The 12652-nt window shown below is 41.3% G+C and overlaps 1 protein-coding gene across 1 annotated transcript in view; it reads left to right on the top strand.

The window, feature by feature from the left end:
* Window positions 1-2431: 2431 nt before the first annotated feature.
* TRUB1 (TruB pseudouridine synthase family member 1) overlaps window positions 2432-12652 on the top strand; it is a 28897-nt gene continuing 18676 nt past the window's right edge. Inside the window, 3 exon segments of the mRNA XM_051801212.1 lie at window positions 2432-2612; window positions 4308-4400; window positions 7643-7698. Of these exon segments, the coding sequence (XP_051657172.1) occupies window positions 2468-2612; window positions 4308-4400; window positions 7643-7698 (294 nt within the window). The 5' untranslated portion in view covers window positions 2432-2467.

Raw genomic sequence — 12652 nt, 5'->3', positions numbered from 1 at the left:
TAATTTTCCTGCTGACCTTTCACCCGAGTGTGGCTTTGCCATTTTATCTTCTGGAGAAGGACTCTGACACCTCACTTCATGTCCTGCAATGACAGCCACATGTACCACTCATCACCACCCTCGCAGTTTATGGTAATAGCCAGATTACAGCCCTGTAGATGAGATCTAAGCAAATAAAGTACCTAGTTAACAATACACACAAGAAGTGTGCAGGGGAGGCTGCTCAGCTTTGCTGGGGGCAGGAAGCCATTTCCCGTCTCATGGATGCAGTGGTGGCAGCTCCAGCTGGAAGCTCCGTGCCCCGTGCAGCTGCTGGGGAAGGTGTGAGCAGGCATGGAGTGAGCCACTGACTCCAGCATGGGCTGAAAACCCACACAGGGACCTTGATCCTGCTCTGCACAGAGATAGCCATTGACTTCAGCAGGAAGATTTGCTTCTCTCAAGCTCTGGGAAGGTCTGGGAATACGCAGAGCCCTTAGCTAGCCATGTATTTTTTTCACTGTAACAGTGTCTCTTCACGATTTCATCTGCAGGCTCTTACAAATGAATAAATCAAATCCATGAATGAAACATCTAAGCTCTCAGTGCCTTGCTGGAGCATAGCTTGCTCAAATGCCTTGGGAATGTTGTCAGAGAAATGAGTCTGTACAAATCAGTCCTGAAGAGGAAATCCCACACACTCTACTTATGTATGGAAGTGAGAGATCCAGAAGAAGCCTTCCCAGCATTCTCTTACATGACACATAAGAAGGCAGGAAGATTAATGGACACAGCAACTAGTCAGCAGATTATCACAGAATCAGCTGTGTTGGAAAAGACCTCTGAGATCATTGAGTCCAACCTATGACCCAGCACCACCATGTCAAGCAGACCATGGCACTAAGTTTCACATCCAGTCTTTCCGAAAACACCTCCAGGGATGGTCACTTCACAACCTCCCTGGGCAGCCCATTCCAATGTCTAAACACTCTTTCTGTGAAGAAATTCTTCCTAATGTCTAACCTGAACCTCTCCTGGTGCAGACTGAGGCTACCTCCTCTTATCCTCTCTAATATAATTCTTTCAAGTTGGGCAATGAATGTACCACGACACACTGGTCAGTGGACTCTCCCCAGCAATACCTGCAATACCCTCTGTGTCTGGTGGAGCCACAGTGGGAAGGATCCCATAGCAGACAGCCCACCAGCCAGCCGCTCTCTCCGGCTGCTGGGCTGTGTTGGGGGAGCTCTCCCTGCCACCCAGCAGATCCCTGTGGTGGCGCCTCTTTCCAACCCCAACATCTCTCCCCAAAGGCCACACATGCTTATTAGGTCTCAGCCTTGACAAACAGCACCTGGGCTAAGCTTCTCTTGAGCTTATCAGAAACGTGGTCTGTTCCCAGGAACTTGTACTGTCTAACGAGCTCCTGTTTTTAATGAACAGCCTTGGAAACTTATTTTTCTTGCCTGAATAACAAGCTAAGTAGAATGATATTTTTGTTATCAAACTTTCAAAGAAAGTTACTGAGCTGAATTGCAGCCAGGATGGAAAATCACTACAACTAAAGCCCAGTCTTTTGTAACCCTATAAACAGCAGTACTAAGAGAGACCCTTTGAGCTCTCCTGGACCACACTGGGCTGTGACCAGCACCTCCCTCTGAGTGGGGCCTCTCAGAGCCCCCATGTGAGTCAGTGAATTCTCACGTTTGCTGTACTTTGAGGACCATCACCAAATGCTGATGGAGCCCGGGCTGATACCCCCATTCCTCGAGGCTCAATCCTTCATCTGTTGAGAAGATGCAAAGGCATCTGACATGAGCACTTTCACAGGTACAATACCTTGTACAGACTCCTTTAGGAGTCTGTATGTGCAAGTGTGAATATGCTATAGCCAATGTACCATGAATGCTGCTCTCTTAGATTGTTAAGTACTTTAGATTTGTAAGTTATGCCTGTGAGTTAATGTAGAGCTTATAATAAATTCTATATGAATTCTTTGTTAAATTGTTTAACTTAAGCTATTGATTACAAGTGCAGTAAGAGCAGTTAAACCTTTAGGGGTAAACTGTTGGTGAATTTCGGGGGCTCAGTTTGTCAAGGGGGTCCACTCTGAACCTTGTCATCAACGGGAGGGTCTCCCTTATTCCTCTTAATCCTTACCCTTTCTTATCCTTACCCTTTCCCCCCCCCCGCCCCTCCAGCCTGCACATGATATTTTTTGGAGTTGATTTCAGTTTCAGATTGATTGACTTTACAGATTTCAGTTCGCTTTTTCTCTGCGTGCATTAACCCCCTAGTAAGCAGCAGCGCGAACCTTGCCCACGAGCAAGGTTCGTGCTTTCGCTTTTGCGTTAAACCCTCTTTTGCCGAGACCTTTGCCGGTGATTCTTTAAAGCGACCTTAAAGGCCGCTGTTCTCGCCGCCCGGACTCCATGTCCCAGCGGGCGCTCCGGGCGCGGCGCCGGGCGCGGGGCGGGCCGAGGGCAGCATGGCCGCCAGGGAGGCGGGCGGCGCGGTGCTGGGCACGGCGGCCGAGAGGCTCTTCTCGCTCAGCGGGCTCTTCGCCGTCTACAAGCCCAAGGGACCCACCTCGGCCGGCGTGCTCAACCTGCTCAAGGAGAGGCTGCTGGCAGGTGAGGGTGAGGAGAGGCGGCCGGGCCGGCAGCGGCACAAGGCGCAGGGATGCCCAGCCCGGCGTGGCTGCGGGGTGGGTGCCATGTGCGTGCGTTCCTTGGGCATGCTGGAATCACAGTCCCTGACAAGCCCCCGCACCCTCTTTCTCTACAGTCTGCAAACCGAAGGAGAACTGGGGTTTGGTTTGGATTTTTGTTGCTGTTGTTGTTTCTTGGGGGGCTTTTTTTTCTTTGTTTGGTGGTAGTTCACAGCCATGGCATGGCCCACTCGGGAATGCATCCCTTCCTGGATGCGTCCTGGCTCGCTGCACCAGGGGAGGTTCAGGTTGGACATTTGGGAGGGATTTCGTCACACAAAGGGTGATTATACATTGGAACGGGCTGCCCAGGGAGGTGGTGGAGTCGCCGTCCCTGGAGGTGCTTTAGGAAAGGCTGTCCCAGCGAGACTCCCTGTGTTGGTCCCACTGCACGCGGAGCCGAGACCACATTCACCGCTCTGTCCTGGGGGCGGGCACCGCTATCGGCTCAGGTACAGCAGGATGTGAACCGTCATTTTGGATGGGGATGAGATCTGCCCCAGCAGAAAGCTGCAGTCCTGCACAGTGCAGGGCATCCCAGCTTGCTTGGAGAGCTGTCCTGAGCCAGGCACAGCGTGTACCTGTCTGCCGGAATGGGTGTCAGCAGCATCTCTGCAGTGCAGTGCTGGCAGAGTGTTCTGCTGCAGTCCCACTGCCTTATTGCCTCTGAAAAAATATCACCAAACGTGTAAAAACCACAGTGTGCCAAGGAGTTTGAAAGTCCTGGACGCAATCTGCAGAAACTGCTTTTTCAGAGTACGGGGAAACCTGGATGTCAGATATTAGGGAATAACATTGCAAAGGTGTGAGAGCCTATGGCCTAGATCTTTTATATAATAAGGGGACTTAATTTATTATGGGGACTTGATCATCTAATCTGGGCTTTTGGGCACTTACTGATGAAGTGAGAGCATACTTTGAGACCAGTGAGTGCTTAGTGATTTACTCTGTAGTGAACTGTAGTGTAGGCACAGACTTCAATCCAGTTTTATATGGAAAAATCTGATTCCCTGAAGTGAAAGGCATAATGGAAAGATAATAGATATAAATAAGGGAGCTTAGGCCATTTTGTCATATTTGTCTGGGACATTGGAGTCCCCAGAATTCCTGGAGTCATCAGCTGCTTAGGAAGTTTGGTGGGTTGAGACACTGACAGCTTGAAAGCAGCAGTGAGCAAGTTCAGTTCACTGCAGAGCTTCCATAGGGCTGCAGGCATGCAAATAAACATGTCCCAGTACAAGGCAGTAAATACATCAAGAATTGCTCAGATTATGTAGCATAAAAATTTTGTATAATAGATGATTTGGGAACTCAGCTGCTGGTTCTTACACTCCTTGTAATGAAATTTCACAGGTTCGCTACGAGTATTTTCTGAACATCTGTTTGTGAGAGTATGTGAGACTTCATTAGAACCTATGTGGAAATAACTTGCAAGTTGTTTGAGGTTGGGAGTAGATATAAATGAATCACTGGTCTTCTGCAGTACAGTAATTTCTGCACTACTAATTAATAGTTTAAATATTTGATTTTTATTTCCTTTAGCAGTCTGAAAATATGTGCTATTTTTTCTGTGTTCTGAGGTTATCCTATAATGCTTCCTTTCAATTTCTATTTGCAGAAGCTGGTGTGCAAACAAATGAGAACAAAAGAAATCAGGTTTTGAAAATTGGACATGGAGGAACTTTGGACAGTGCAGCAGCAGGAGTTCTGGGTAATAAAAAACATAATTACAGTCATCAAAAGATGATTTCAGGAAACATTTTCATGCCTATTAAAATCAGAGGTGGAGGAACATTTTGGGATACACGTGGCAGGTTTTGGGGAAAGGACAAATTACTGTGGAAGAGTGGTCTGGATTAAATTTCCTCTGTATGTACTTTTACATGCATGTAACATGGTTCTTAACAGAAGTCTATATTCTCCCTTCCTGCCTCCCCCTCCCAAATCCTGAAATAACTTGTGGGTTATTACAAGAAAATATAGGCTCTTGTGTAATGAATTGTAAATTATCTCAGAAATTGATGGCTTTTTAAACTTAAGCTGGGGATTTATAGTCAACATAATTTGTTGAAGTATTTTGTCTCAAAGTAATGCTTTCCTGGGATTTTGAGGGAGCCTTTAGGGCTGTAATACTTGCCAAATGAAAGATGTATAAGAGCAATTCAGCTGCTGCTTTCCTTGAGGCTCAGTACAGAAACAGTTTTTGCTTCCTGTCCTGTCTTGCTTCATAAAGAAGAGTCACCAAAGATATTTTCTTTTAATTTTGATATCAATCCCTTTATTGCGTTCCTTTGTTTTATTAAAGAACAGGATGTGTCAATTTGCTGGTGTTTAAAAACTCAGCTGTGGGTGTGTTATTCCCACATCATACTTTGTCACCAACGGTTTTATTGATAAGTAACATGCAAACTACAACTTGCTTAAATCATAGCCTTTTAGCTCTGCTTGGCTTGAAGAAATAACAGCAGTACATTTTTGCTGTTGAAAATCAACAGGTACAGCTCTGAGCATACACTGAAAGTAAATGCACTGAGTTGTGATGTATGATTTCTCCCCAAAACAATTCAGCTTCAAGGAGAGGTTGGTTTGCTGTGATTGTTGCTGGTAGAGGCCTGTAGGCTGGTAATTGTCTCTGTCAGTTGTGAATACTGCAAAATCTAACCTTGTTGGGCTAGAAATCATAGCTTGTTTTGTTCCAATTTCCTATAGTGTGTGGCCACTCACAGGAGAATTCTGTGTGCATTGCTGAAGCAGACATTTTCCTTTTACACAGATGTTGCCTTTGAGCATACTACTTCTTGTTGTGCAAAGTCAACAGCATTGATCCATAGGAAAAGAAAAATCACTTGTGCTTCTTAATTGCTTCTCCTGCTGTTCTCTGATACCCAGTAGTCTCCAAAGCCTGCTTCTGTGGCATGACAAAAAGGGCTTGGGCTTGATGTGCTTGGTAAAGACAAGAGAAAGCATCACCTTAATATGCTACGGATCGATTGAAAAAAGACATAGGATCTTTCATTCCACTGCCATACAAAACATACAGGGAAAATCAATGGTAGCTAGATTGGAAAGGACAAAACGGGAGAGGAGTGGGAAAGGGAATGTGCCCAGATTTCTTGTGGTAAGGTAGTGAGGAGAGAGGGAAGGACACAACGGAAACAAGTCATTGAGAATATGTGTGCTGCTTTTCAGGATGGGCTGGTGGAGCAGAAAGCTTGCTTTCTTCATGGATGGTAGCATAATAGAAGTATTTATTTTCTGAAACCTTTCTTAATCTGTACTGCTGTTTCCCACATTTTATGTTCTGCATGTTTATAACTGTGTTCATGGGAGTTAGTTGATACTTGCTTAGTGTGCCAAGTGTACTCCAATAACTGAGCACTGCTTTTCATCAAAAATATACTTTTATATTTCTTTTCTTACTGACAGCAAATGTAGATGAGGAAGGACCTTGGAGATAGAGGTCAGTGATCTATGATGTGACAGAAAGGCAAGGTCAGGTCTTAGAATGAATATCTCATTCTAGAGCTGTGGTTTCAGTTTGGTGTTTGCTGTTGTACAATGGGAACTGCATTTGACTTGTTTTTGTATGGCAGTAGTGAATTATGCTTCCACAGTAGAAGAAAAAATGAAAAAGTATAAAAAATAAAAATAAAAATTCAGTTAAACCTTGTTACGTTCAGTGCAGTCTGGCAAGTTTAGTTTATGTCACCATTTAATAATACATGTGTTGCTGGTGATTAATGAGAAAAAGTGCATCTTGTTCACAAAAGCATTCAATGTCTCTTTAAAATTATTCTATTGAATGTCTTGACACTCTTCAGCGAACTTCAGCTCAGCTGTTGAAGTGTCAGTGATGTCATTGTGTTGCAAGAGAAGTACTTGGTTATAAAGTTTTATCTGTGTGCTTATCTCCTTTTGTCAGCCTTCTTGCAGCTCTTTCCTATCTGGCAAATGACAGGAATGGGCTGAACTGAAGGTACACAGAAGCACAAGCACAAGGACATGTGTGACTAAAACCCCTCAGGAATAAGAGGAGAAATAATTGAGAATAGAAAGAATCTAATGAGTTTCAGAGTGAAAAGATGGAGAAGCATTAGAGCACAAGTAAAATATTTGGGCTTTAAAAAAAAAAAAAAAGTTAATTTTCAATTTGATGTTTGTGGTCCTGGCCCCTGGCTAACACAAAGCTAATTTCCAGAAAGCTCCCTTAACTCCTGTAATTTTATTAAAATCAAGTATATAAACTGATACCTCTTCCAAGAGTTGTACACAAAATTAATTTCCTTCTAAAATTTTCTTTGTATTGCTGTATGTGGAAAAAATCAATAGGAAAGCATTTTAAACAAAAGCACCTTGTAAAATGCTTTAAAGTAAAATATAAACTAGAGCACTTTTTCTGTCCCTTCCATTTCTGAAAAGCTGACTGCTGTTTTTTAGAATAGTGGTGTAAGATTGAAATGGCAGTAGCCTGTACATGCACAGTTATAGGAAGGTTTGATTATAAAAGATTTTTTGACTGAGGCAGTTGGACCTTTTGATTATTTTCTTGCTGTAAACCTGATAAACAATTTCATTATGCTGTCTTGGCTGTATTACTCTTGGTCACTATCAACCTTTAAAAGGCCTGTTTGCTAGCAGCAAAGGCTACATTCATATTAGTGAACCATAGCCTTCATCAAACCAGAGAGTGTTAATTGCATTATTCATTTCTTTGGTGATTAGAAGATAAATCTAGGGATTGAATTAAAGTATTTTAACAATAGATGAAGGTTATTTATCTCCTGCTTTAGACTTTTTTTCCTTTCACTAGTCCCATGTTGTCAAAAGTGTTGACTCTCTTCATATGCTAACAGAGCATGTTTCTGACCAGCATAATGTTTAGCAGTGAATGGTGTTGAGTAAGGGAACTGCAGGGCTGGTTTTCAAGTAGCATTTCTTTTTCTGCCTTTGCAGTGGTCGGTATTGGAAAAGGAACAAAACTGCTGAGAACTATGCTGGCAGGTTCCAAGGTAAGGAATGCTAAATGACTTGTATTAGTGGGGTTTTTTGTTTGTCAGTTTTTTTTTTTAATTCCAGTGAAGAGCTGAATCAACATACAAATATGTCAGCCATCCTGCACACTTGGTTTAAATGTGTACTTCAGTTCCTTTTTGCATTTAGTTAGAAATTTGATACCAAGACTTTTATGTCCAGATTGGTTATTTAAAAAACTTTACTTGTCTTAGTTTTCTACAAACTGTTAGTAAATACCAAACTCCTATTTTGGAGGAAGATTTCTATACTATTTAGTGTATTTAAAAAAAAAGAAAAAAAAGAGAGAAGAACTGTAATGAAGAAGGCACTGAAAATTATGTTTTTGGGATGTAGTTGTATACGACAGTTCAATTTTTGGTAATTTTCCTTGTATGTAGATAACTTAGTTGTTGTTTAACTTGCAGTGACAGATGGTCTTTGTTTCTTTTCTGTCTTCTTAAATACCATGAGGCCTTAAGAGGCACCTTTTGGAATTAAGAGTGCTTTGCGTTTGTGATAGTAGCTATCGTTGCACATTGCAGCTGCTGCAGATGGGTGGTCCACAAACACATCAATAGGCACGTGTGAGAAGACAAAGGCAGCAAAACCCTGTGGCTGCATGAGATAATCCAGACCAGAGCCTTGACAGATAGAAATCTTGTTCAGTGCTGGTTTTGATTAGTTGTACTGTGTCTTTGGTGAGTGCACTCCAGATAGTAGGTGTAACATACACAAAAAAGTGCAGGTACTCCCAAGAGTAATCTACCAGTGTTGATTCCTTATTCACAAGTTAGATTCTGTGATTTTAGCCATTGTTTTTACATGACAAGTCTAGGTAAGAATGACAGGCACAGAAATCAATTAAGTCTTCCAAATTTCATCCTGTTCTCAGGGCAAGTCAGTAGTGGGCTTGTGTAAATTGACAGCCTTTATAATACATTTTATTCTTCTGTTTTTCCCATTCTCTTCTGGTCTGAACACTTAGGCTCTTTACAGCTGCTGAACTGATAGCTTAAAGGTAGAACTTTATTGACAATCTTCAGTTCAACTCAAAGGCAAAGAATTTGACAGAAGAGAATGCAACAGGGTAAAAGGACATAGCTGTAGAGTCTGATCCAAAACTCACTGTCATCAGTATCAGTCTCTGCACTGACTCTAATGGTTTTGGATTTTGTTTATGTGACCAGTTTTCAGAGGCATCTGTGTTTTGAAACATGCAGGAAGCAGCTGGATTTACAGTGGAAACGTAAGCAGTTACCACCTGACAGTTCCTTTCAAAGAACTTTAAAGTAAAAGAAGTCATAGAGTTACTTCTGCTAAATGAAGTCATCATAGCTAATTGTCTGAAAAATGATGACTCAAAAACACATAAAGCAATTCAAGTATCTCTTAAGCTGATGTTCACAGTGGAAGCAGCTGTGATGGCAGAATTATGCACAGTGTTCCTTGATGACTTCACTATAAAGTCCTGTAGCAAGTAGCAATGTTATCCAGCCAAACCTTGTCCTCAGATTGCTCAGAGTGGTTTAGAGCTGCTGCTGAGGGGCAAGGAAAGAGAAAATGGGCAGGTGGGGCAGTCCAGTGAGCTACACCAGCCAGATCCATCAGCCCTCACCTGGCCTTAGGTTGGTGTGGGCTGTGGGCAGTTGATTCAGTGAGGCAAAGGTACATCCTTACAGAGATCAGCAGCTCTTCCACTGCACTTGTTGGTGTGTTCTGATGTGGCACAGAGTGTGGGGTAGCTGACGTCCATGCCAGGTGGCACAGAGTGGCAAGCATTTATTTGGAGCTTTTCCTGTGTCTACCTTCCTGTTTTCTATTTATGCTTCAATAAATTAGACACTCAATAAATGGGGAGGCTTAAGGAAGTTGAAGGATCTCCTACAGATGTCTGCCTATTTGTTTTTTTGACCACACTGACAACAACATCTCATAATGTATCAAGAGATAATTCCATGACTGTCTAAATAGGTTTGAGTATCTTTTTGCATCCTGTGCCATGTGCTTGGAGTTTAATCTTATTTTTTTTTTTTTACCATTTTGCATGCTAAAGTGTTTGTTGAAATGTGATGTTTTTCTTTTGTTCCTTTTATTACTATGAAGTTCTGATGAACTGTCCGACCCTCTCTGGACAGGATTTACTGTTTGCTTATAGGAATGTGTCTTGTAAAGAAATAATTCAGTCTATCATTGTTGGCAGCAGAGTTATGCTGAGTGGCCAAAACGTATGTTACTGCAGTAAACTCCATATGGTGACTCTGCCAGAGATTGGACTATTTCTCATTTTTTCCCAAACGTTGTGTGAAACTTTCCTGACTCTGTGTGGCAGCTCTGAGCATCATCACTTGATGTGCAGCTCATACACATTCTACAAGGAGTGTTACTTTTTTCAGTGTAAGCCGAGTTCTTCATTGTTTTGACCTCCTTATGCATTAACTCAAACCAAATAGAAATGTGCAGCCAAGGGCAATACCTACTTAGTGTTCTATATCTCTCATTGAATTCTTAATATTTATCCAGAAATAAATATATGTACAATCTGGCTTTGTTTGTTTGTTTGCTTTAATTTGTTTCAAATGTTCCAAGTGAGAGGGAGAAGCTGAATGCTCTTTGGTCTCGAATTTAAATACTGAGCATTTAATACATGTTCCGTAGGAGAATCACTTTTTCTTCTGGTTTGCTGAGACTTGGACTTGGTCTTGCTTGGACTTTTTGCACCGCAATATTTTGAGAGAATTTTTTTTTATCATGTTGGCAAAATAAAGACAGTAGAGTGAGAAAATATTTCCCGCTTCAGCAGTAAAACAAGTACGATGGGAGTGGACCAATTTTTGCTATAATAAAATGTTTCTGAACAACTCAGTCTTATGGATGACTAGTCTGTCTCAAACACAGTGTAGAAGTGTGTTTTTTAGGGGGGAGAATGGGTTCAAAAATGGTACCTTTGGCGCAGTTTCCAAAGTGGTAGTCCTGTTTTAAAACCTCTCATCTACCAGAATGTGCTGCTACATAGAAACAATGAGAGAAATGATCAGGTACTCATCAGAGAAGAAAAAAAAGGAAGAGCAATGAGCCATGAAATTCTGCATTATTCTAGTACTTTCCATAGGGAGGAGATGTCTCCCAAAATGTACAGCCTTTATTTTTAGATGAGATAAAACAGGAGAATTGAAACTTTCAGACTCAAGTTCTGTGCTTAATTTGCATTTTTTTTTCAGTTAGATAAGACCTGGGTTCACCCTAAGAGAATTTTAGTCATACTAGTATAAACAAAGCCAGAACTTGGCCATCCATCAAACTGTTCTTGAAATCACTGCCTCTCAATGAGCAGAAAACATGGTTTTATTGGTTTTATCTGAGCATGCAACTTCTACTTATGGTCCACATACAGTCTGAATGCCGAAGTGCTCAAGTGATGTGAGGGAAATTGCCCGAGTACTTTGCACTGGTTACACAAGCTTGGGCAATGACTAATTAAAATAGAAAATTCCATCTCAAATTTTGTGGCTTTTTCAGAATGGAACTATCAAAAAAACCCCAAACCACTGGATAGAGTAAATCCCAAATTCCAAGTGTTCATAAAGTCTAGAAGGAGAAAAAGAGATTATAGGCGGAATGAAGATGCATCAGTGACTACTTTCGTTTATTATAATAAACTTTCATTTATTATAATTGTTAAAATTTGAGTTCTTATGAATCCTGGATAGAAAATGAGTGCTAGTACAGTGATTAGGTCTAAAATCTTGCCAGTCACACTTGTATTGTAAGAGAAAGGACTTGTCTGAGCAGCATGTGGTTCAACTCACCTTAACAGAATTTCTGAGACATGTGAGTTACTTTTTGCAGTGGGATTCTGGGATTAGAGTTTGTGTATGGCAAAATTGTTTCTCTAGAAGGATGGCATCAGATGCCAACAAAGTGTCCATAAAGAATGTTGTTTCTTTAACTCCCATGATTACCTTACTGTCCTAAAAATTAGGCGTTAATTTGTATCCCTTAACTTCTCAAATATAAAGCTTGCAAGCTTTCTCCATGAATTAATTTTTTTTAATTAAGTCCTTAGGTTCCATCTTTTGGCAATGAGTTCAGTGAATTAATAACGCATTAAAAAGCACATCTAGTGGTTCTATAAGGAGCAAAACTAATGAAGCCTTTACTTGTGACTGTGTTTACAGCTCGTTAGGCACCAAAGCCCCATGTGGACTTTCTGGTATCCAGTAGTTCAGTGGGGCTCCCTCTGGACCCTTCTTAGCAGAAGCTGCAATAGATTTATTTCCTCTATCTGTCTGTTTTCAGGAGGCTTGTAAGAACTCGGCATCTCTGAGACCTCTATTCTTCTGCCAGCATTTGTGTGTTTGCACATTGACATGCACACCATGATGGTGTAAGTGCTATTTCTTTAGAAATCCTAATTTCTTTTTGAAGAGCCTCACCGTGTTGGGTTGTTTGTTTGTTTTTTTTTTTCTCAGTGTGTGTTAAAAGCAGTTTGTGCTTCAGTTCATATATTTGAGTTATGAGTGCAAGAAAATTGAGTTGGCTTTCCTTTTGAACGATCCTCTTGATGGTGTGTGCTCTTACTTTTAATCTTAAAAATTTCTCTAGGGCCGAGCTTCGTAGTGCTTTCTTTTGGAGTTAGTAAAACAAAAGCAATTATAAATACAGTGCACAGCAATGTGTTCTGTTTTCTTTTTCAGATTCTGGTATTTTTAACATTGTCTTGAAAGGGCAAGATTTATGGGCACTTGTAATAATTTTATTAGACTGATAGGTGTAATATGGAAAACCAGGTGTTTGGATATGCAAGCCCTCTCTCAGATCTAAAATAGAAGCTGTGGACTTTAAAACTAAATTTTAGTTTTGTTTAGAGTTTAGTGAAGTAGGTATCTTTTAGACCATTTCTAAAAAAAAAATATTGTTAATGCTTGTGAGTGTGGTATGAACAATGCTGTG

Source organism: Manacus candei, unplaced genomic scaffold (assembly GCF_025592945.1).
Source record: "Manacus candei isolate 608988 ecotype Guabito, Panama unplaced genomic scaffold, ASM2559294v1 h1tg000050l, whole genome shotgun sequence".
NCBI lineage: Eukaryota > Metazoa > Chordata > Aves > Passeriformes > Pipridae > Manacus > Manacus candei.
This window is presented reverse-complemented; position numbering and strand designations above follow the sequence as displayed.